Here is a 26431-nt window from a genome sequence, read left to right as displayed (position 1 = left end):
CACTACACTCAGGAATAATTACCCTTGGCAACACAGAAATTATATCAGTAATAAATCTCCTTGTCAAGATACAGTCTATAGTCAGTTACAACCAAACAAAGCAGGACATGGGACTACAGTCAGTATCAATCACTCAGGACAACACAGAGCTACAGTCAGTAACAATGGCCCTTGGGAGCACAGGTTCTACAGTCAGTAACTAACTGCAGTTCTGAGGACTTGAAAGAGATACCTGTGTGTTCCAAAGGTGCTTCTGGAGTTGTACAGCTTGAATAGTTGCTGGAGGAGTCATTCTTACATGGCACCCTAAAATAAATATTAGACACAGAAGTCAGCAATAGTCACAAAAAAAGTTTCAGTTAAATAGTAACAATCACTCGAAGAAGCAGCAGGGTGAACAATGGTTGCAGGCATCACAGTTCCTGGAATTCAGGGTTTACAGTGTTCCCTTCCTCGCACACCACCTGGCCAGGGAGAGGATCCTAGAAATTAAAGCAATTCCTTAATTCTACAGAAAAAAACAATTATTCTGCTTCCTCTGAAAACTAGGTGGTGCAAAAATAATAACAGGTTCTGTGCTCCTCAAATGAAAGCAAGAGTTAGATACAGAGTTAGCCTTCCTCTGTGTTGCCCCAGGACAAGCATGGGTTAGATACAGAGTTAGCCTTCCTCTGTGTTGTCCCCGGACAAGTTAAGCATGGGTTAGATACAGAGTTAGCCTTCCTCTGTGTTGTCCCAGGACAAGTTAAGCATGGGTTAGATACAGAGTTAGCCTCCCTTTTCTCTATTACAATGACATCACTTTTGGACCAAGATTTTCACTTCCTGCTGCACCCTCTCCTCCAGCAGCAACTGGAAACAAAAATCCCAATGTCCTGGCCGGATTAGAACCTGAATTCCAAAGGTGAAACATCAGTGTCAGCCAGTCCACCTGTAGTCACATATGGTCTCAGCATCTTGTTCTGACTCTGCTTTAGGATGCAGGTGACTAATGTAAACAAATGGAATAAGTATAAGCTGACTCACTCTGTATGGGCTTTGCACTGGTTGCCATGCTTGTAAAATCCTGGTAGACAATCTCCACAGTGAGTATCGGAATTATTCGAACCTGAAGTGACACATGGAACTGGGAGTCAACTCAGAGTTATTGTTCAGTAAACCATTCAGCTGAAGCACTATGATAGGTTGATGAGCCTCTGACCACAATGCATGTTGTACATGGCCATTGGCTTGAAAAGGGTTAACTCACAGCTTTAATATTGCTCCAACCACAGAAATATAAATGACTGCCTTGAGAAGGAGCTAGTCAAATATATATTGTTATTAGTCCGTTCTACAATCTATTGCCATGTAGAACAGACCTAGTAACTATCTCTTTGGAGATAACAATGTCTTTGACTTGGTGTTAATGTAGTTAATAGTCTAATAAAAAGCCAATATATTCTGCTATCTTACTATAACATGATGAACTACTTGTTGTTACTCAAGTATGTGTCTCTTCTTAAAACTTCAGCACTTAATACTAGTGAGCCCCAGAGACTAATATTACAAGAAGAATAAGTTAACCCAAATCTACCCAAAGGACCAGGTGTCAGCTGTGGGCATCTATATTAAATACACTTGCCCAGAGAAATGAAAGACTCAGTTGGGGGACAGAGCATGAGATGATTGATCTCTCTGTTCTTCCTCAGTTTGACTCCATTTTCCAACTATTCCATTTTCCAATGGTTCAGCTGCCTTAAGTTATCTGTTTTCCCACTTTATTCTCTCCCAGGCACCAATTAGAGTCCAACTCGTTACTGAAGCCAGAGTCTCCTGGAGAGGGTAACAGATTCATGGAAACATTGGCGGTGTAGTGGACAGCAAAGAAGGTTACCTCAGATTACAACGGGATCTTGATTAGATGGGCCAATGGCTGAGTAGTGGCAGATGGAGTTCAATTTAGATAAATGTGAGGTGCTGCATTTTGGGAAAGCAAATCTTAGCAGGACATACACACTTAATAATAAGGTCCTAGGGAGTGTTGCTGAACAAAGAGACCTTGGAGTGCAGGTTCATAGCTCCCTGAAAGTGGAGTCACGGGTAGTTAGAATAGTGAAGAAGGCGTTTGGTATGCTTTCTTTTATTGGTCAGAGTATTGAGTACTGGAGTTGGGAGATCATGTTGTGGCTGTACAGGACATTGGTTAGGCCACTGTTGGAATATTGTGTGCAGTTCTGGTCTCCTTCCTATCAGAAAGATGTTGTGAAACTTGTAAGGGTCCAGAAAAGATTTACAAGGATGTTGCCAGGATTAAAGGATTTGAGATATAAGGAGAAGCTGAATAAGCTGGGCCTGTTTTCCCTGGAGCGTTGGAGGCTGAGGGGTGACCTTATACAGGTTTATAAAATCATGAGGGGCATGGATAGGATAAATAGACAAAGTCTCTTCCCTGGGGTGAGGGAGTCCAGAACTAGAGGGCATAGGTTTAGGGTGAGAGGGGAAAGATATAAAAGAGACCTAAGGGGCAACTTTTTCATACAGAGGGTGGTACGTATATGGTATGAGTTGCCAGAGGAAGTGGTGGAGGCTGGTACAATTGCAACATTTAAAAGGCATCTGGATGAGTGTATGAATAGCAAGGGTTTGGAGGGATATGGGCTGGGTGCTGGCAGGTGGGACTAGATTGGGTTGAGGAATCTGGTCACCATGGACGAGTTGGAGCGAAGGGTCTGTTTCCATGGCGTATCTCTCTATGACTCTATGACCAGAGAAACTGGACTGAGAAAACTAAAGAGATGTGATAGAGGGCACAAGCATTATGACCGGTTTTAATACAGTTAACAAGAACAACAATTTTCACTGGCGCTATTGTCAATATCTAGAATTTAGGGTCAAGGCATTTTGATTAGATTCCCTACAGTATGGAAACAGGCCCTTTGGCCCAACAAATCCACACCAACCCTCCGAAGAATAACACCCAGACCCATTCCCCTCCATTTACCTATCACTCACACTATGGGCAATTTAGCATAGCCAATTCACCTAATCTGCACAGCATTTGGATTGTGGGAGGGAACCAGAGCACCCAGAAGAAATCCACACAGACACAGGGAGAATGTGCAAACTCCACACAGACAGTCGCCCGAGGTGGGAATCAAACCTGAGTCCTTGGCACTGTGAGGCAGCAGAGCTAACCACTGAGCCACTGTGCTGCCCAAGTGTATAAGTCCTGCTAAGATTTGCTTTCCCAAAATGCAGCACATCACATTTATCAGGGCATCTGCCCTAATTCTCTCCCCTACCACCCACCAATATTCCCCCCAGCAACCACTACCTTCATTCTCCCTCTCACCACACTCCCCTGAATCACCCCGCAATCACTCCCCAATTCTACCACCTGCCCGTCAGTCTACACCCCACACCCAATTCTCCCCCCATATCCTCACCTCCCCCCACCCCTGATTCTCTCCCCTACAAACCCATTTCTCCCCCACACATAAATATTTACCCACTCCTTACTTTCCTGAAAGCACTCCCTAAATCACTTGACCCACCTCTTCACCAAGCGAACTCTCCACAAAAAAGCCCATAATCCCTGTTCTGATCCCAATCCTCCCTGTTCTGATCCCATTTCCTCCCTGCACTGATCCCATCTCCCCCTTGTACTGATCCCATCTCCCCCCTGTTCTGATCCCAATCCTCCCTGTACTGATCCCATTTCCTCCCTGCACTGATCCCATCTCCCCCTTGTACTGATCCCATCTCCTCCCTGAACTGATCCCATCTCCCCCTTGTACTGATCCCATCTCCTCCCTGTACTGATCCCATCTCCCCCCGTTCTGATCCCATCTCCTCCCTGTACTGATCCCATCTCCCCCCTGTTCTGATCCCATCTCCTCCCTGTACTGATCCTATCTCCTCCCTGTACTGATCCCATCTCCCCCCTGTACTGATCCCATCTCCCCCCTGTACTGATCCCATCTCCTCCCTGTACTGATCCCATCTCCCCCCTGTTCTGATCCCATCTCCCCCCGTTCTGATCCCATCTCCCCCCTGTACTGATCCCATCTCCTCCCTGTACTGATCCCATCTCCCACCTGTACTGATCCCATCTCCTCCCTGTACTGATCCCATCTCCTCCCTGTACTGATCCCATCTCCCCCCTGTACTGATCCCATCTCCTCCCTGTAGTGATCCCATCTCCTCCCTGTACTGATCCCATCTCCCCCCGTTCTGATCCCATCTCCTCCCTGTAGTGATCCCATCTCCTCCCTGTACTGATCCCATCTCCCCCCGTTCTGATCCCATCTCCTCCCTGTAGTGATCCCATCTCCTCCCTGTACTGATCCCATCTCCCCCCGTTCTGATCCCATCTCCTCCCTCTACTGATCCCATCTCCCCCCTGTACTGATCCCATCTCCTCCTTGTACTGATCCCATCTCCCCCCTGTACTGATCCCATCTCCTCCCTGTACTGATCCCATCTCCCCCCTGTACTGATCCCATCTCCTCCCGTTCTGATACCATCTCCCCCCTGTACTGATCCCATCTCCCCCCTGTACTGATCCCATCTCCTCCCGTTCTGATCCCATCTCCCCCCTGTACTGATCCCATCTCCTCCCTGTAGTGATCCCATCATCTCCCAGTATTGATCCCTTCTCCCAAACAGCCTGACCTCCCTGATGAACCCCACTTCATAATAACACCTTCTTGTTAGCTTTGAATGACCAACATAAGATGCACCTTAAACTGTCTTGTCCACATCCCTTCAAAAATTAGCCGCCTCTCATTACGATGATCAGTACTCACAGTTTTTAGTGATGAGCCTGTTGCTGCATTTGGAACAATTCTGACAGTAGAAGCTCAGACAGTTGACATGGTGACATTGCTTGTATTGGTGGGGTTGGCAGCCACACACTGTGTTACTAACAGTGGTGCAGTTATGAAGAACAATTTGGAACTCTAGAGGGAAAGAAACACATCAGTCAACCATCGGATCCAATTCCAATTCATGGAAAAGATCAGGAGAGGAGAGAGACACAGTAAATGTGACAGGTGTGGAAAATCAGCAAAATATATAGACATAAACAAATGGATACAGAAAGGTTTGAACTTCAATATTTGCAAAGTGTAACATTACGCTGACACTTGAGACATTCCCAGTACAAACATTGTGTGGGGAGCTTTCACCCTGTGAGCCGCAGGAAGTGGTTTGTTAAGGAACCAGTTGGAGAAGGTGGAATCCACTTACCTTTATCACATAGGGTACAGCTCTGACACTTGCTGTTGTAATTCTCAAAAGCGAGATAAGTATCCTTTGGGCACCTCTGGCAAATTGGCATCTCACCATTGTTTTCACATGACCTGGTTACATAGAAACCTGAAAATATCAAACTCAATACGGTGAATGGCTGTTCTCAACATTGACCAATCATTAGCACTTCTCAGATGGCACACTGGTCTAATTCCTGCACTGTTCCGCATGCCCAGGTGAATATAAAATTATTCATCTGCGTGTATAATGATGTGGAAGGGACACACAGGTTAATAGGGATACAGGGAATGGCCCTATGATTGGTATTGAGGGGATCTGGATGTGGAGGCAGAGCACACACCTAAACTGATAAATGGATATTTTGTGGCTTTCTTCACTAAAGGTTACAATGCTGTGAATGTCACTGTGAAGGAGAAGTTAGAACAAAAAGTATATAGAGTGAAAATAGGGAAAGAAGTGGTATTAAAAAACTTAGCAGCAATCAAAGTATAAAAGTTACCCAATTCAGAGTGAAAGCAAAGTGGAGATTGCAAAGGATCTGGTCACAATGTTACAATTCTCTTTAGGAGAAAGTGAGGACTGCAGATGCTGGGGAGTCAGAGTTGAAAAGTGTGGTACTGGAAAAGCACAGCAAGTCAGGCAGCACCCAAGGAGCAGGAGACTCGCTGTTTCGGGCATAACCCTTTCATCAGATATTCCTGATGAAGGGCTTATATCTGAAACTGGCCTGCAACTGGGAAGCTAGGTACACTGTTAGAATGTGTCCCTGGGTGGAACATCAACTCTCTTTCTCCTCGGATGCTGCCTGACCTGATGTGCTTTTGCAGTGCCCCACTTTTTGACTACAATCCTCCTTAGCTGAGTGGCAGGGGCATATTGTGAAAGAATGGGAGGAATGACAATGTTTTCTGCCATTTCAAAAAATAGCGGAGGGATAAACCTAGTAACTACAGCCCAGTCACCTTAGAGCAGTGTTTCCCTAACATTTCAGTAACATGGCACACTTCAACATGACAAACAATTCCACAGCACTCCACCTTTTAACCATCATCTCAGTTTTGCTGTTTGGCCGTATACATTTAGAATGTTCACATTTTAGAATCAAAGAGCGATGACATGCTTTTAATTTGATGCTTAATTTTCACGAGTTTTAGAGTTGTAATTTTGGTTGGATAGAGTATTGTTTAAGATGAAACAATGTTTGTTTTACATTGATTTTAATTTCCTTTGTACAAAATTTAATGGAACCCTTGGACAAATCTCCCAGAACAACAGTGTGGTGTGGCACACTGGTTTAAAACCATTGCCTTAGGATCAATGATGGCAAAATGTTTAGAGACATTATTCTGGGATAAAATTAATTGATTCTTGGAAAAATGAAGTAAATAAACATAAACATAAAACACAAATAAACTGAAGACAGCTTGAAGTTGTTAAATGCAATTCATCTTTGACTAACTTGATTGAATCTGTGATGAAGCAGTAGCAGGGTTAATGAAGATATTTCATGATGTTATTATCATGAACTTTCAAAAGGCATGAGTAATGCATCAAATAAAATACCTGCTTGTAAAATTAAAGTGCAAGAGGGAAGTGGTGAAAATTTGGATTTTGACTGTGGAAAGTGCACTGTGACATTACTCAGATGATGGTGTTAGGACAACTCCTCTTTTTGATATGTAGTGATGCCTTTGATTTGGGTACACGGTTCATAACTTCAAAGTGTGATCCAAATGTAAATGTAATAAACAGTGTGGAGAATAGCAGCAAACCTCCGGAGGTCAGAAATCGGTGAAATGGGAAGATGCATGGCAAATAAATTTTAGCTCACTAAAATGTTAAATGATTCATTTTGCAATTGATTGGAAGGTCAATATATACCAAATTTTAAATGCGGTGCAAGAGAAAAGAGATCTGGGGGTGTGCATACAAAAATCTTTGAAGGTGCAGGACCTGCTGAGAAGTCTGTTTGAAGCAAAGAAAGAATATGAGAAGAAACTGGTAATTAACATAATAGGGCAGCAAAAGTCATCTCTAAGTGTTTAACTAGTAAAAGAATGGTAAGAGATAGACTGAAGCCATTGCAGGGACAATAAAGGGGGTTACACATGGTGCTGGGAGCATAGCTGAGATATCCATGTGTGTCTTTGACAAGGAAGGTGCTGCCACCCAGGTCATGGTAAAAGAGAAAATAGTTTAGGTATTTCAAGGGTTTAATATTGAGAACAAGAGGATATTAGATAACTATGTATACTTTAAGTTGATGAGCACTAGGTCTGAATGAGATGCCTTAAGATACAGAAGGGGTTGAGGGTGGAATTTATGGAGGAACTGGCCATAATTTCCCAATCTTTCTTAGACTCAGGCTGTTTCCAGAGGACATTTGGAATTGTAATTGTTACATCCTTGATCAAGAAGGAAGGTATAAAGTTAAACTATAGGCATGTCAGTTTAACTTTGTATCATTTAAGACAAAATAAATAGTCATGTGACCAAACAAATGCAGGTTCATTTAGGGAAGCCAGCAAAGACTGGTTCAGGGCAATACAAGTTAAATTAACTTACCTCCATTTTTTGATCAAGTAGTAGGCAGGATTGTTGAGGGTAATGATTTACATAGACTTACAAAAAGGATTTTAAAACAAACGCTCAACAGATTTGGGAACAAAGTTAGTGTTCATGGAATAAAAGGGATAGTGGCAAAATGGACATGAAACTGGTTGAATACCGGGAAACAAAGAGCCATGGTGATCAGTTGTTTATCAGAGAGGCAGACAGTTTATAGTGGAGTTCCATAGGGATGGTTTTAGGATCCCTGCTCTTTCAGACATATATCAAGAGCTGGAGTGATAGATGGAATTTAATTTGAATAAATGTGACTTATTGCATTTTGGTGAAACAAACCAAGGCAGGACCTGTACAGTGAATGGTAGGGCCCCGGGTAGTGTTGTCAAATGGGTATCTAGGGGCACATAGTTCTTTGAAAGCTGTGTAACAGGTAGACAGAATAGTTAAGAAGGCGTTTAACATGCTTGTCTTTATTGCTCAAACTACTGAATATTGGAGTTGGGACATCATGTTGAGGTTGTACAAGACATTGATGAGGCCACTTTGGGGGCACTCTGTACAGTTTCTGGTAGAGAAATGATAATATTAAATTGGAAATGGTTCAGAAAAGATTTACCAGGATGTTCCCAGGACTGGACTGTTTGAGTTATAAGGAGAGTCTGGATAGAATGGGACTTCTTTCACTGAGCATAGGAAGTTGAGGGGGGACCTTATAGAGGTTTATGAAATCATGAGGGGCATAGAGAAGATGAATAGCAAAGATTGTTTCCCTTGGTTGAGGAGTTCAAGACCAGAGGACATAATTTAAAGATGAAAGAAGGAAGATTTAAAAGGGACCTGAACAGTAACATACACCGTTCAGGTGGTTGTAATTGGAATGAACTGCCAGAGGAAGTGGTAGTTGCAGGTTTAGTTACAACATTTAAAAGACACTTGGACAGTGATATGAATTGGAAAGGTTTAGAGGGATATAGATGACATGCAAGTGACAAGAGTTTAGTTTGGGAAACTTGCTTAGCATGGATGAGTTGGACCAAAGGGTCTGTATCCATATTGTACAGCTCTGTAACCCTATGACTTTGGGGTATAGGGCAACATTTCAAAATTGTGCTATTAGAAAACCTGGAAGCATTGTGAACCATGAGTACAATTTGTGTCGAGTTTCAAAAGGACATTGGTTGGTGGAATGGGCAGACAACTGGCAGATTAAATTTAATGCAGAGAATTGTGAAGAAATTCATTTTGGAAGGAAAAATGCAAAGAAACAGAATAAAACTAAGGGTACAAATCTAAAGGGGAGTGCAGGAATAGAGAGCTGGGTGTACACGTACCAAATAATTGAAAGTGACAGGACAGGTTGAGTACATGATTAATAAAGCATAAAGCATCCTGGGCTTTTTCAATAATCATATAAAGTAAAGATATTTTTTGAAAGGTAAACTTGCTATAAACTTGTAAGGTAGTCCAACAGGTTAATTTGGAAGCACTAGCTTTCAAAGCGCTGGTCCTTCATCAGGTGGTTGTGGAGAATAAGATTGTAAGACACAAAATTTATAGCAAAAGTTTACAGCGTGATGTAACTGAAATTGTTTGTTAAGTCTCCCATCTTTTAGAATGACCATTTTAGAATTTCATCTTTCAAAACTGAAACCAACATGGTCACTCTAAAAAATGACAGACTCAACAAACAATCCAGGTCTTTTTCAACATATAATTTCAGTTACATCACACTGTAAACTTTTGCTATAAGTTCTGTGTCTTACAATCTTATTCTCCACAACCACCTGATGAAGGAGCAGCGCTTTGAAAGCTAGTGCTTCCAATTAAACCTGTCGGACTATAACTGGTGTTGTGTGATTTTTAACTTTGTACACCCCAGTCCAACACCGGCGTCTCCAAATCCTGCAAGGTACTCTCTCATTAGAGGGAGACAATTGGTAGTGGCTTAACCTGGAGCTCACCATGCCTTGGGTGAGAGGAGAGTTAGTGAAGGAAGGTCCTCATAGTAACCTTAGCTGGTATGAGAATTGAACCCACACTGTTGTTGTTACTTGACATTACAAACCAGTAATCCAGCCAACTGAGCTAGCCAACTGTCAGAGGTTGTGCTAAAACACTTTATAAACTCTCTTTTTCTTTTCCTATGCATTCATGGGACGAGGCCATCGCTGTCAAGGCCAGCATTTATTATCCATCCCTAATTGCCCTTGAATACAGTGGCTTGCTAGGCCATTTCAGAGGGTAGTTAAGAGTTGGCTACATGGCTCTGGAGTCACATGTAGGCGAGACCAGGTAAGGATCTAGTCCATCCCTAGATGAACCAGATGGGGTTTTACAATAATTGATAGTGGTTGTATGGTCACCATTAGGCTAGTTTATAATTCCAAACTTGTTAAAAAAAATTGGGGTCACATTTCACCATTTGTAATGGTGGGATTCAAACTCACATTGGCAGAACATCAGCCTGGATCTCTGGATTACTGAATCCAGTGACAGTACCACATCCCATCACATGCCCCACTCTCTCAGCTGGAATACCTTCCCCAGTTCTGGGCACTATGCTTTAGGAATCATGTGAAGCATTAGAGAGGGTGCAGAAAAAAACAATTGAAACAATCCTAGGGATGAGGAACATCAGTTACAAGGATAGAATGGAGAGGATTGGAGTATTCTTTTTTCAATCAGAGAAGGTTGAGAGGAGTGTTGGTACAAGTATCCAAAATGAAGATGGGTCTGAGCAGAGGAGGCTGGGAGAAATTATTTTTATTCATGGAAGGGTTAAGAATGTGAGGACATAGATTTAAGGTAATTAGCAAAAGAAGCAATGGTGTCATGAGAAAACACTTTCACACAGCAAATAGGATCTGAATTGCCTGAAAGTGCGATGGATGGAGATTCAATTGAGACCTTCAAAAGGAAATTGGATAACTATTTTAGTAGGAGAGAAAATGTGAAGTACTACAGGAAAAAGGCAGGGGAGTAATTAGAATCATAGAATCTGTACAGTGTGGAAGCAGTCCATTCAGCCCATCAAATTCTTAGGTGAATTGTTTCTTCAGAAGGTCAACCCAAACACATTGGGTCAAATTACCACTTTCTGTGTTGTAACCATTGAATGAATTGGTTATGAAAACTCTTATAAGCCTTATCTGGAATGTTTGTCAACTAGGAGACTGTGAGGACTGCAGATGCTGGAGATCAGAGTCGAAGAGCGTGGTGCTGGAAAAGCACAGCTGGTCAGGCAGCATCCGAGGAGCAGGAGAATCGACGTTTTGAGCATAAGCTCTTCATCAGGAATGAGGAGGGGGCCCCAAGGGAACTGAGAGATAAATGGGAATGGGGTGGGGCTGGGGGGAATTAGCTGGGGGTGCAATAGGTAGATCAAGGTGGGGGTGAAGGTGACAGGTTGGAGAGGAAGGTGGAGTGGATAGGTAGGAAGAAAGATAGACAGGTAGGACAGTTCAAGAGGGCAGTGCCGAGTTGGAGGGTTGAACCTGGGATGAGGTGGAGGGAGGGAAGATAAAGAAACAGGTGAAATCAATGTTGATGCCGTGTGGTTGGAGTGTCCAAAGGCAGAAGATGAGGTGTTCCTCCTCCAGGCGTTGGGTGGCTAGAATTTGGCTGTGGAGGAGGCCTAGGACCTTCATATCCTTGGTGAAGTGGGAGGGGGAGTTAAAGCGTTTGGCCACAGGGCAGTGGGGTTGTTTGGTGTGTGTCCCCCAGAGATGTTCTTTGAAACGTTCCACCAGTTGGCGCCCTATCTCCCCAATGTAGAGGAGACCACATCGAGAGCAACAGACACAGCAGATGATGTGGAAGTACAGATAAATCTCTGTTGGATGTGGAAGGATCCTTTAGGGCCTAGGATTGAGTTAAGGGGGAGATGTGGGTGCAGACTTTGCACCTCTTGCAGTTGTAGGAAAAGGTGCTTGGCTTGGGGGGCTGTTTGGTGTAGGGATGTGGATCTAATGAGGGAGTCACAGAGGGAATGGTCTCTGTAGAACGCAGATAGGGGTGGTGACGGAAATATATCTCTGGTGGTGGGGTCTGTTTGTAGGTGGTAGAAATGGTGGAGGATATTGCGATGTATCCAGAGGTTGGTGGGGTGGAAGGTGAGGATTACAGGAGTTCTGTCCTTGTTCTGATCAGAGGGGTGGGGTGCAAGGGCAGAGATGATGTAAGTGGAGGAGCTGTATTGGAGGACATCATCGACCACATGGGAGGGGAAATTGCAGTCTTTGAAGAAGGAGGCCATCTGAGATGTTCTATAGTAGAATTGGTCTTCCTGAGAGCATATGTGGTGGAGGTGGAGGAATTGGGAATAAGGGATTAACATGTTTACTGGAAGCAATGTGGGAGAAGGTGTAGTATAGATAGCTGTGACAGTCAGTGGGTTTGCAGTAGATGTCTGTGTTGAGTTGGTTGCCGGAAATGGAGATGAAGAGGTCTAGGAAGGGGAGGGAGGTGTCTGAGATGGTCCAGGTGAACTTGAGGTCAGGGTTGAAGTATTAGTGAAGTTGATGAACTGTTCAACCTCCTCGTGGGAGCACAAGGTGGTGCCGATACAGTCATCAATGTGGCAGAGGAAAAGGTGGGGAATGGTGCCAGTGTAACTGCGAAAGATGGACTGTTCCACATACCCGATGAAGAGGCAGGCACAGCTGGGTACTATGCGGGTGCCCTTGGCTACCCAGGAGGGTTCAAAGGATAAATTGTTGAGGGTGAGGAGCAGTTCAGCTAATTGAAGGAGGGTGTCAGTGGAAGTGTACTGGTTGAGTCGGTGTGCGAGGAAGAAACAGAGGGCTTGGAGGCCTTTGTCATGGCGGATGGATGTGTACAGGGATCTGGAGTGCTGTGAATGATTCTGGGCACCATATTTTGGAAAACCAACCTGCAGGGCACTTTTTGCAGCAAAATGATGTTTTTGTATCCTGATACAGGTGTTTTGGACAAGTCTCGGTGCTTCGCTTCCTTCGTCTCTGCTCTCTGTTATTCCAAAGTTCCAGCTGCCTGCCTTCCCTAAAACGTTTCGTCATGTTCTCTCCTGTTTGCGATTGGTCCCAGGAGACACCTGCTGTCCAATGATTGAAGCTTCCAGCGGCAGATACTGTGACACAAAGCTGGGAAGTGGAAAACTCAAGTTAGTCTGTAACTTTTCCTGATCACAAAAAAACAGGGAATATTTCCAGCTCACAGACAGCAGCCTCTGTCATCCCAGCTAATATGCACCAACATCCGCACATAATCTTTAGGTTCCTGACTGGGAATGAGGAGAAAGTGAGGACTGCAGATACTGGAGATCAGAGTCGAGAGTGTGGTGCTGGAAAAGCGCAGCCGGTCAGGCAGCATCTGAGGAGCAGGAGAATCGACGTTTTGGTCATAAGCCCTTCATCAGGAATGTTGGGGACCCCCAAGGGGTCTGAGAGACAAATAGGAGAGTGAGGGTGAGTGGAAGGTAGCTGGGCTGGTGATAGGTAGATAAACTTGGGGGTGATGGTGATATGTTGGAGTGGAGGGTGGAGCGGACAGGTGGGAAGGAAGATGGAGAGGTAGGACAGTTCAAGATGGTGGTGCCGAGTTGAAGGGTTGGATCTGGGATGAGGTGGGGGGAATGGGAGATGAGGAAACTGGTGAAATCGAGTGGTTGGAAGGTCTCAAGGCGGAAGATGAGGCGTTCTTCCTCCAGGCATTGGGTGGCTTGGATTTGATGATGAAGGAGGCCCAGGAGGAGACCACATTGAGAGCAATGGACACAGTAGATGAGGTGTTTGGTTTGTAGGAAAATCTCTGCCAGATGTGGAAGGATCCTTTGGGGCCTTGCCCCCCACCATCCCTTACTCCTAATTCCTCTGCCTCTGCCATACCTGCTTCCTGGAGGAGCAATTCCACTTCAAACATCCCAGATGGCCTCCTATTTCAAGGACCGCAATATCCCTTCCCACGTGGTCACCCTCCACCACCTCCTGGCAGACTCCACCACCAGAGATACAAGAGGATGGTACTGAGTTGGATATGGGGAGGTGAGAATGAGGAAATTGGTGAAATCGATGTTGATTCCATGTGGTTGGCAGGTCGCAAGGTGGAAAATGAAGCGTTCTTCCACCAGGCATCGGGTGGCTTGGATTTGGTGGCGGAGGAGGCCCAGGACTTGCATATCCTTGGTGGACTAGGAGGGGGAGTCGAAGTGGTTGGCCATAGGGTGTTGGGGATTGTTTGGTGCGTGTGTCCCAGAGATATTCTCTGAAATGTTCTGGAATTGCTCCTCCAGGAAGTAGATATGGCAGAGGCAGAGGAATTAGGAGTAAGGGATGGTGGGGGGCAAGGCCCCATAGGATCCTTCCACATCTAGCAGAGATTTTCCTGCACATCCAAACACCTCATCCACTGTGTCTGTTGCTCTCAATGTGGTCTCCTCGACATTGGGGAGACAGGATGCCAACTTGCAGAATGTTTCAGAGAACATCTCTGGGACACACGCACCAAACAACCCAACCACCCTGTGGCCTACCACTTCAACTCCCCCTCCCACTCCGCCAAGGATATGCAAGTCCTGGGCCTCCTTCATCATCAAATCCAAGCCACCCAATGCCTGGAGGAAGAGCACCTCATCTTCTGCCTTGAGACCTTTCAACCACTTGATTTCACCAGTTTCCTCATCTCCCATTCCCCCCACCTCATCCCAAATCCAACCCTTCAACTCAGCACCACCGTCTTGAACTGTCCTCCATGACCATCTTCCTTCCCACCTACCCACTCCATCCTCCACTCCGATCTATCACCATCAGTGCCACCTGCATCTACCCATTGCCTTCCCAGCTATCTTCCACCCACCCCTACCCCCATTGTCCTATTCATCTTTCAGCCCCCTTCCCTGCTCCCCCCACACTCCTAATGAAGGGCTTAGGCCCGAAATGTCAATTCTGCTGCTCCTCAGATGCTGTCTGACCTGCTGTCCTGTTCAGACATGTTGTAAAACACCTCTGGGGCGGGCAGAATTTGAATCTGGACCTCGGGCCCAGAGGTAATGCCACTATCACTGTACAATCAATACTGTAAGCCCGGGCTAACACACTGCAACGTCTTGTACACTATGGCTAATTTACAGCAACGCCCCACACTTTCCGGCTGATATTCAGCATCTGCACTATCTCTTGTAGCTGATATACATCAAGATATGGACCGCTTGACAAACATACTACAGCATCTGTCTCCCTCGCAACTTAATGTCTGTTATTGAGAAAATTTTAGGTCTATTATTAAGGAGGTGACAGCAGAACATTTAGAAATGCATGAAATGATCAAGCAGAGTCAGTATGGTTTTATGAAGGGGAAATCATGTCTGACAAGTTTATGAGAACTCTGAGGACGTAACAAGCAGGATAGCTAAAGGGGAAACAGTGGACATAATATATCTAGAATTTTCAGAAGGCTCTTGATAAGGTATCACACACTGGGTTCTTGGAGTCCATGGTGTTGGATATTAGTTAACTAATAGAAGACAGAGTTGGGCTAAAGGGAGCATTTTAAGGATGGCAACCTGTAACTAGTGGTGTGCCACAAGGATCAGTGCTGGGGTCACAGGCATTGACAACATATATTAATGACTTGAATGAGGAAAGTAAATATTCTATAGTTCAGTTTGGGGCTGACACAAAAATTGGCGAGAAGGCAAATGGTAAGGAAAATACAAAGAGTCTGCAAAGGAATATAGATAGGTTTAGTGAGTGGGCGAAAACTTGGAGATAGAATACAATGTGGGGAAATATGAGGTTATACAATTTGGCAGGAAGAATAGAGCAGTTGAATATTTTTTAACTGAAGAAAGACTGCAGAAAACTACAGAATCGAGGGATTTCTGTGTCTTCATCCCTGAATCACAAAAAACTAGAATCCAAGTTCAGTGGTGAAATAACTGCACAGAGTCCAGTATCATGTTACTTTAACCTTTACCAAATGCACAGTATGTGGGCTCTGTCCAGCCAGCTCCAACCCAGTCCACAGACCCCCCTGTTGATTTATTTATTTTTTCTCTTTTTTTTATGGTGTGTGTGTGCAGGTGTGAGACACAGTGAAAGACACAAAGTGCACGAATCTTTATTCAATTTCCACCACCAGGAAGATAGGAAAACACCCGAGTGGCCAGTGACAAACACTGCCCTTCACATCAAAGGGCAGTGCTGTGTGATCAAAATAGTGAGGGGGGAGGGTAGGGACTAAATCAAAATAGAGTTGGAGGGAGAAATGATGCACTCCACTCCCTGCGGCACCCACCTCTCCCTGAACAACTCCAGGGTGTTGGTCGACACCGCATGGTCCTTCTCCAAGGACACCCGGGCTCTAATGTAACCGCGGAAGAGGGGCAGGCAGTCGGCCCTAACGACCCCCTCCACGGCCCGCTGCCTCGACCTGTTGATGGCCAGTTTGGCCAGGCCCAGGAGCAGACCCACGAGGAGGTCTTCAGACCTGCCCTCCTTCCTCCATACCCCCCTGTTTATATCTGTCAGCCAGGGCACCCTGATTGGCCCAGGTTAACAGCCCCAAGCAAGGATCTCATAGTCAATAAGATCCACCTGGCCACGGTACCAATCACTATGAGTGGATAATAGGGAAGGCAAATAAAATACATAGAATCATGGAATCCCTATAGTGTGGAAGCAGGCTATTCAGCCCATCAAGTCTACACCGACCTTCTGAAGAGCATCCTACCCAGACCTACACCCCTACCCTATCCCTGTAACCCCTTGAATTTCCATGGCTAATCCACCTAGCCTGCACATCCTTGGACACATTGGTAAGTTTAGTATGGCCAATCCATCTAACCTGCATTGGATTTTTTGAATGTTGATCCTTATTTCAAAGGGGATGGGGTATAAAAATAGGGAGGTTATGTTTAAATAGTACAGGACTAGCCAGACCATAGCTGGAATACTGTGAACTGTTTTGGGCCCCTTATTGAAGGAATGATACAGTCCAGAGAAGATTCACTAGGTTGATACCACATATGGGCGAAAGTGAGGACTGCAGATGCTGGAGATCAGAGTCAAGATTAGAGCATTCTCTCATTCCTGATGAAGGGCTTTTGCCCAAAATGTCAATTTTCCTGCTCCTTGGATGCTGCCTGACCTGCTGTGCTTTTCCAGTACCACTCTAATCTTGATACCACACATGGAGGAGTGTATTAGGAGGAGAGATTGAGTGGATTGGGCTAGCACTCAATGGAATACAGAAGACTGAGATGTGACCTTACTGAAACATACAAGATTCTTAGAGGGCTGGCACAGAGTAGGTGTAGAAATTTTGTTTACCCTTGTAGGAGAGTGTCAGATCACAGGGCAAAATCTCAGAATAAGGGATCATGCATTTAAGACAGAGATAAGGAGGAATATTGTCTCTAAGAAGGTTATAAAACTGTGGAATCCTTTAGCCTTGAGGGCTGTTGAGGCTGGGTGATTCAAGGCTACGATAATCAGTAAGGAACTCAAGGGTCACAACCACAAAATCAAAATCAGAAATTGCTGGAAAAATTCAGTAGGTCTGGCAGCATCTATGGAGAGAAATCAGAGCTAACGTTTCAGGTCCAGTGGCCCTTCTTCAGCACTGACAGTAGTTGGATAAAAGTTGTTTTTTTTATGCAGAAGATGGGGTGCGGGGAGAGGGGAGAGTAAACACTGGGTGGAACTAGAGCCCAACAAGCAAGAAAAACAGTTGGAAAAGGAATGGTTAAAGGTCAGTTTGGGGGAATGTGTAGCTGCTAATGGAGACTATTAGTAGCTGACAATGGGTTTTGTCGGGTAGCAGCCCATGTGATGACAAGGCCAGGTGTGTGGGATGTGAGGTAAGGACACAGCCTCAAGCCTTAAAATTATTGAACTCAGGTGTTTTGGGGATAAGGCAAAAAAGTGGAGTTGAGGATCATCACCTCTGTAACAATCAACAGATCCAATGGGCCAAATGGCCTCCTTCTGCTCCAATGTCCTGTTGTATTATACAGCAACACTTGTACTACCTATGCCAGCTAATATACAGCAACACCTGGCCCCCTTGGCGAATGGACATCATCCCCTATATAACTGGCTAACATGCTGACAGCTGTACCTCCTAGCTAATGCACAGTAACACCTGCATCATTGGCTATTTTCCAGCGATGTATGTAACCTTGGCTTATTAAAGCAACACCTGAGCCCTCCAGATACACCATAATACATCTACATCACAATACAGGCAAGGCCTGTACGGATTAATATTCCACAACCCTTATAGCTGCAGGCTATTATATAAACTGTAAACTTAGATAATAAGAGGGTAATTTTAGAAATAAGCAGAGGAGTATTTTCCAGTGCTGGCTTCTTAGAAATGCTATTGGAATGTCCATCTGAAATACCCTAGTCCTTTTGAGTACGTGATACCGAATGTGTCCTACTTATGCTTTTGCTGGAACCCATTTATTCTAGTTCCACTTGTAATCGCATTGATCCTTCCAGTCAGTTCCATCACATTTAATCTGTTGGGTTTTCTCCTTCATTCATGGTTTCCTTCATCCCCATTCACAGACTGGCACAGAGGCAATTACAATGCAGTGATGCCGTGGTTTGGTGACCAGGCCATTGCATATACTTTTTAAAAAAAGCAAAATAACAAACACCTATTCTTCATCATCGAGCAGTTCTAACGCGGTCACATTGGACTGTAAACATTCACTCTGTTTCTCTCCCCACAGATGCTAGCGGACCATTTTACGCTTCTACATTGTTCTGTGTTCATTGCATGTACTTTGTTAGCTGCAGAACTTGACATTTATTAAAGGGGAAGTAGTTTGAAGGAATATGTTTGATTTTACTGGAAGTTACTCAGTGAAATTCAGCCCAGTAGACTCTTTCTCCGTCATTCACGTCAGCCTCAAATCCGTTTCGCTGGGGCTTTGAAAGTATTTTGGGAAACGGGTTTCTGTAATTATTCTGTGCCACTGAGGGAATAGTTTAACTGATTACTCTATGACAACTTCTGAGAAGTGCTGACTGGAAGGTGATGGGCGGAGTGAGAAAATGCTGCGTGTGTCACACTTCCGCTCGATTCGCCTCCACCACCTCATCTCTCAGGTACCACATTGGAGCCCTGACTGGGGGGCGGAAACAATACTGGAGATCTAGAGTATGTGGGCACAGCCTACATCTGTCTCTCGCTGGAAATCCCCCACCATTTCCACAGCCTGTGTACTACGTAACAGCTCATTGCACGCTCAAACAGTCACCTAAGTTCCAGGACTGGTCAGCTGATCTAAATAAAAAGCCAGCAATGGAAAATGTAAATGGGTTTGTGTCACTGGGACAGAAGCAGAATCATTATCGGGTTGTGGCACAAACCCTAGTAACAGCAACATTATCTCAGCACAGCTCAGGCCCATTGGTTACAGGGTATCTACGTTCAAGTCCCACTCAACGACATATTCCCGTTCGGAAGGGGGCAAAAATGAGGCAGTGCTGCGCTGGTTGTGGGATCGTTTCGAAGGAGTTCTCCATTGAGGTGTTAAACTAATGCCACATCTAATCTCTCAGATTGATGCACAATAAGAATTCTCCACAAATAACTCAGAATATTGTTAAAAATCACACAACACCAGGTTATAGTCCAAGGTGTTGAGTGATTTTAAACTTTGTACACCCTAATCCAACACCGGCATCTCCAAATCACAGTTTAGAATATCTGCTTGTTGTCAAATTCTTGTGCGTGGGAGCTCACTGTGTGCAAAATGGCTGCTGTCTTCTTCATATAGTGACCACCTCAAACTTGGTAATTTTAATTGGTAATAAAATGCTTTAGGCTGTCTTGTGGTTGTAAAAAGTGTTATTTTAAATAAAAACTTTTCTATGTAACTACTAGATTTCTCCCTACTAGATCATATTCTTGGTATACAGCTTATGCTCAAAGCCCAGTGCTGTTCTCTGTGTCCAATTTAGATGTACGGATCCTTGTACATTCAGATACCATTCGGTGCATCGATTGCAGTGATTATTCTTTATAATTTTGTCAGTGCTGCTACCAATCTCAATCATATTCTGTTAATCCTGACAAATCTTTTGTTTCTTCCACATAATTGACAAACTGTCAGCCACTATGGCCAAGGAATTAGTCAAAAGCTCAACAACTGTTGGATCATCTTGATGACTACCAATCAGTCAAGCTCCTCAGCAAACAAGTATGTAGCCCTAGCAGGATTAGATAATGTCTTTAGCTCTCCGTCAACCACGAATAATGTATCTAGCACAAGCAGGTAAAATGCAATGCCTACATTGCACTTTACAACAGAGACTTTCTAAACTCAAATGCTTCATGCAGCACAGTTATAGTCTTGGAAATGTGGCTGAAGTCTTCAAATGAAAGTCTGATCCTGTGAATCATCCTGCAAGTCAGAAAATTCAGCTAAGATTCACTGGATAAGATTTTACTCTTTTATCTCCAGAACTATACTGTCCATTTCAAGTGGGTTTTAAGATTAAAAGGATATATCAATATCAAATATATTTATTAATTATGATTATTAAAAGTATTTCAGGAGAGCCAAAACTGTCACATTCCATATTTTGTTGTAGCTGTACAAAAGTTTGCAATATATTGTCTTTTTATTTTAAAATACTGTTGTGCTGTAGTGTGGACATGTAGTTAGAATCCTTCTTGTTCTTTGAAAGAAGTTGCAAAAAAAAAGTAGGCTGATACTATCACCTGGATGGGGTAGGTTAGGTTGTCAGGGGATGTATGCATACAATCTGTTCAAGACTGTTGTTCTTTGACCACATGGAACCGTATTTTTTGGCACTAGTGGACTGATAGCTAGCATTTCACATTGGGCAGCACAGTGGCTCAGTGGTTAGCACTGTTGCCTCACAGCGCCAGGGGCCCAGGTTTGAGTCCACCCTTGGGCGACTGTCTGTGTGGAGTTTGCTCATTCTGTGTGGGTTTGCTCCAGGTGCTCCAGTTTCCTCCCACAACCCAAAGATGTGCAAGTTAGGTGGACTGGCCATGCTAAACTACCCATAGTGTTCAGGGATATTTAGGTTAGGCGTGTTAGCTATAGGAAATGCAGGGTTACAAAAATGGGGCGGGTCTGGGTGGGCTGCTGTTCAGAGAGTCGGTGTGGACTTGTTCGGCTGAATGGCCTGTTTCTACATTCTAGGGATTCTATGGATTAACTGAAACTACAAGTCATAACTTCTTAAAAACCAAAGTCCCCTTTTATAGTCCTTGTTGTCAGGTTTGTCCATACAACTTGTGCAACATGAAACAAGGCATGCAGGGTACAAGATTATGACACAGTCATGCACACATGAAGGTTCGGGTATTAGAGAACTGGGTAAAAACAATGACTGCAGATGCTGGAAACCAGATTCTGGATTAGTGGTGCTGGAAGAGCACAGCAGTTCAGGCAGTATCCAAGGAGCAGCGAAATTGATGTTTCGGGCAAAAGCCCTTCATCAAGGTGGGGCAGGCTATCAAGCTGAGAGAGCAATTGTTTCAGTTGCAAGGATGTGGGGTATGCAAAGTTCTGTCACTCAAACATTGAGGGTTTGCGTGTTTAATTTCCCACTTGCATTAAGCTAGCCATTAGTTGAGCTCACAGTTTGTTTGGAACAGATTATATTCTTCAACTAATTCACCTTCACAGCAAAATCATACAACAGGCAAATCAGGAAGATGAGTAGGCCATCTAGCCTCTTGGGCCTGTTCCATAGAGTCATAGAGATGTACAGCACAGAAACAGGCCCTTCGGTCCAATCCGTCCATGCCGACCAGATATCCCAACCCAACCTAGTCTGACCTGCCAGCACCCGGCCCAAACCCTTCCTATTCATATACCCATTCAAATGCCTCTCAAATATTCATTTATAAGATCATGGCTGATCTAATGTAACCTCAAATCCATATTCCTACCTAACCCTGATAACCTTTCTATCCCTTCCTAAGTAAGAATCTACCTATCTCTGCCTTAAAAGTATTCAAGGTGCAAAGATTCCATGCAAGGACTGCCACAAACACTACGTAGGACAAACAGGAAGAAAGTTAGCCACCAGGATACACGAACACCAGCTAGCCACAAAAAGACACGACCCTCTCTCCCTCGTAGCCCTACACACGGATGAAAAAAAACACCATTTTGACTGGGACAACACATCTATCCTGGGACAAGTTAAGCAAAGACATGCCAGAGAATTCCTAAAGGCCTGGTACTCTAACCACAATGCCATAAACAAACGCATTGATCTAGATGCCATCTATCAACCCCTCAGAAAACGAACAGGAAATGACATCACTACAAATCCAGGAGAAAAATATAAATAGAAAGCAGGAGACAACAGCTTCGCTTCACTTGGAGGTTGCCACTGATGATGTTACCTAGCCAGGTAATGAAACGTCTGGATATCAAACCTACAGCTCAGCGAGCAAACCTACACCCTAAGTATTCAAGGTGCTTCCACCACCTTTTTCAGAAGAGAGTTCCAAAGACTCAGGAACCTCAGAGAAAAAACTTTGCCTTTTCTCTAATTAAATGGGTGACCTCTGATTTTTAAACAGTGACCCCTGGTGTCATCAGCAAATTTGCAACCTTATCTTTTGTCCCTGTATCCATGTCATAGAGTCATAGAGAAGTACAGCAAACAATTGAGCTCCCAGCATGTAACACCGCTCAGTACATCTTGCCAACCTGAAAAGGATACTTACCCTCTGCTTCCTGTTGTACACAATTGTCCATCCATGCCAGCACGCTACCCGCTCCACCATAGCTTTTGTTTTTAGCAGTAACCTTTAATGTGGCACCTTATCCATTACCATTAGGAAATCTAAATACATCCATCAATTTCCCTTTATCCATAAACAGTGTTACCTCCTCAAAGAATTCGAAAACTGGTCAAATATAATTTCCCTTTCACAAAACCATGTTGACACTGCCTGAATACCTTTAAATTATCCAAGTGCCCTTTCTAGCTTCCTTAATAATAACTTTCAACATTTTCCTTGTATCAGAGATCAAGCTAACTGATCTGTTGGTTTCTACTTCCAGTCTCCCTCCCTTTTTTTCTATCCTCCAACCTAATGGGATCATCTTAAGATCAAAGGGGTTTTAAAAAGTTAAAATCGAAGCATCAACTATCTCACTAGCTACTTCTTTTAATTCATTTTACTCTAAGATTAATTCCTGAAGACCTGGGCACTTGTCAGCCTACAGCTCCAACAATTTATTCCGTACCACTTCTCTGATGTTTATGATTTTCCTGAGTTCCACCCTCTCTTCTACTTCCTGATTTACTGGGATATGACATGTCTCCTTTATAGTCAAGACAGATGTGAAAGATCTGCTCAATTCCTTTGCCATTTTCTTATTTTCCATTACTAATTCTCAAGTTGCACTTTCAACAAGACCAACATTCACCATGTTTTAAAATTTTTATCAGAACTCTTACTACCTATTCTTAAATAACCCTTTCTTCTGTAATGAGATAGTTGCATTATTGTGCAATCCCGAGCTACATAAAAAGCGTGCAATAAAATAACACTTAAAGTGTCGGTGCTGTAATTGAGTTACAGCCAACATGCGTTTTACAAATGCGTGTTTTAGAAACAGCGTTCCATATTCATCAATCAAGTTATAGCCAATTCACATTAATGATAGACAGATAATAGCAAAACCAGCTGTATTTCTGTTTAGCTTTCTCTCGTGCTGTAACTTTTTTCTCTTTGTTAATATCTTGGTCATTCTTTGCTGCTTTTATATTCTGTCTAACCTTCTGACCTGCCATCTATCTTTGTACAATTATATGCTTTTTTCTTTTAGTTTGATACAATCATTAACATTTCTAGTTAACCACGGATGGTGGTTTGTTCCCTTTGAATTCTTCTGATTTATGAAAATGTATCTATTCTGTGTATTCCAAAATATCCCCTTAAATATCTGCCACTCTATCTCCATTGACCTATTCTTTAACCTAATTTGACAATTCACTTCAGATAGCTCTGCTTTCATGTCCTCATAACTGCTCTTATCTAAATTTTAAACAAATTTTTAGCTTCAGTCTGAATATAAATTAATTTATATTACAGTTGCTGCTAGCTAGAGTTAAGATAATGATAAAGGTGCCATTGTCTTACCAGACAATAAAGCTGCTCTCTCAGAAAGAGACAACTGATTGGGGTTTAACCTAAGGGTCACCTTGCCTCAATTGAGGGGAGAGGTTGAGAAGCAGAGTCCTTCATGGTAATTTCAGTCAGTGCAGGAATTGAAACCACAATATTGGCATCAGTCTGTATCACAAACCAGACATCTGGACAACTGAGCTAACCTTCACTATGAGGTTGTTATTTACCTCTCTCTCTCATTGCACAATACCAAGTCTAGTAATGCTTGTTTTCTGATCAGCTCCAGAACGTGGTGTTCTCACAACCTATCTTGAAAATATTTTGGGAACTCTTCATCCAGGTTACCTTTGCCCACCCCGACTTTTCCAGTCAATATATAGATTAAAATCTCCTGTGCTTACTGTTGTGTCTTTATTCCTTCCCTAATTAACACTTATTCATGTAGTTATTGATTGGGAACCAGTACACCATAACCTCAAGAGACTTGTTGAATGTATTATTCCTAAATTCTACACAAACTGTTTCCACATCTTGGTTTCTTTAATTAGGTTATCCTCTCCACTGTGCTAATACCATCATTAGCTGGCAGAGCTACTCATCACCTTTTCTGACATTCCTGTCATTCCTAAATGTCCTGTACCCTTAAAGATTCAAAGCCTCAGATTTCCCTTTTACTACCTTTGTAAATGTTAGTTTTATCCGTTGGTTAAATTTTAGACTCATCTTTTCTAACCCTTCCTGACATGGTCTGTTTACCATTTCCATACTAATAACTTTCTCTTTGGCCTTGACTATATTCTTCAATTTACCATGTTTTCCCAAAATTCTTTGCCCTCACTCTGCAGTTTGGAATTCTCTCTATTTCCCTGGTTGTGTGGTTGGGAAGGTCACTGACCCCATCATGGTTCAGATGTAGACCACCCCATCCTAATAAATCTCACTTTCTCCTGTAATGGTGCCAGTGTCTCTCTTTTTCTCTCTAATTGGAAACCACCTCCACTAAACCAGTCTTTAAGCCACAAGGTCCCAGTAACCAACTAGCAACCATCCCAGGAACTATTCCCCCTGACACCCAGCTCAAGAGCCTGCTCTCCCCCATACCGTCTACCAGCTCAGGATCCATTCCTTTTCTGACACCCACATCCCCACCCAGGAAACCAACTGTACTCTGCACTTCTCCAGGAATTAGTACAGAGTCAGAAACAGACTTTTCCACCCAACTCTTCCATGTCGAGCAAGTTTCCCAAAAGAAACTATTCCCATTTGCCTTCACTTGGCTCATATCCTTCAAAATCTTTTCTATTCATTTATCTATCCAAATGTCTCTTAAATGTTACAACTCTTCCTGCATCTATCACTTTCCCTGGTAGTTCATTCCACATTCGAACTATCTTCTGTGTGAAAAGGTTGCCCCTCAGGTCCCTTTTAAATCATTCTCTGAGCTAAACTTATGCCCTCTAGTTTTGAACTTCCCAGCCAAAAGGAGTGATGCAGTTTCCATTCTTTTCCTATGCTGAGTTAGCTAGTCTAGCTTGTACAATATTTGGGACTAATGTTGAGTTGTAAACAGATAGGAAAAATGCACTGTTGCTGATCCAGCAATCTCACCACATGAAAACACGTAGCCAAGAATCTTGGGTAGAAATACCACCTTAGTTAAACAAGCTGTCACCTTTACCAAAATTGTCAAGCTTGGAGTTGTTGCTTGGGAGAGATACTGATGATGATTCCTTTAGAAGCCATTGGATGGGTTGTGAAGGACGGGGTAAGAAAAAATGTCGTCCTTGTCCAGTGAGACAAATTCCCAAGCCTCAAGCTACTCTGTTCTGCTCAAGCCCATCTCACTGTGTGATGAGCTGGAATCTTTCATGCTGCTATGCTGATCCAGGAGATTAGTGAATCAAAGCCCACGATTCATCTCCCAGCCACAAACAGCAAGTTAACACAATTTCAAGAAAGTAGGTCATGGCACTTTCCAGTGTGGGGTTCCTGCCCTGACGTAGGGTTGCTGGGACGCTATCTGAAACCTTATCTTCACGTACACACAGACAATATGAAATTAAGTTAAAAATCACACAACACCAGGTTATAATTGGGCAGATTTATTTGAACGCACTAGCTTTTGGACCACTGCTCCTTCATCAGCTGGTCATGGAGCTTGAGACCATAAGACACAGAATTTATAGCAAAAGATTACAGTGTCATTTAACTGAAATGATATATTGAGCAAACCTGGATTATTGTTCAGTCTTTCATCTTTTAGAATGGGTTGCAGGTTTCGGTTCATTAATATGTAAACCCCAGAATTTCTTTTCAGTCACCTTCTCAAGATAACTTAAGGTTTTATAACAAAAGGTGACAGCTCAGATCATGTCTATCTGTATCCCAATCTTGAGTCAGACTGGTTCTATTTCCAAAGTAGAATTTTACAAAATATTACATGGATTGACTGCCTGCAGATTTTGCATTTTTTGAGCAAAAT

The 26431-nt window shown here is 43.4% G+C and overlaps 1 protein-coding gene across 2 annotated transcripts in view; it reads right to left on the bottom strand.

Annotated features, from left to right (window-relative positions):
- LOC122540341 (tumor necrosis factor receptor superfamily member 25) overlaps nucleotides 1-26431 on the bottom strand; it is a 48626-nt gene that overhangs the window by 9282 nt on the left and 12913 nt on the right. For both annotated transcript variants that reach the window (XM_043675914.2, XM_087980449.1), the window contains exons 2-6: nucleotides 12716-12944; nucleotides 5233-5361; nucleotides 4791-4943; nucleotides 1027-1108; nucleotides 233-306 (exon numbers count right to left, since the gene is read on the bottom strand). In XM_043675914.2, coding sequence (XP_043531849.2) covers nucleotides 233-306; nucleotides 1027-1108; nucleotides 4791-4943; nucleotides 5233-5361; nucleotides 12716-12944 — 667 coding nt within the window. The remainder of the gene's footprint in view (nucleotides 1-232; nucleotides 307-1026; nucleotides 1109-4790; nucleotides 4944-5232; nucleotides 5362-12715; nucleotides 12945-26431) is intronic.

This window comes from Chiloscyllium plagiosum, unplaced genomic scaffold, assembly GCF_037043375.1.
Source record: "Chiloscyllium plagiosum isolate Xiang-an unplaced genomic scaffold, Cpla_swu_hap1 HiC_scaffold_37, whole genome shotgun sequence".
Lineage (NCBI taxonomy): Eukaryota > Metazoa > Chordata > Chondrichthyes > Orectolobiformes > Hemiscylliidae > Chiloscyllium > Chiloscyllium plagiosum.
This window is presented reverse-complemented; position numbering and strand designations above follow the sequence as displayed.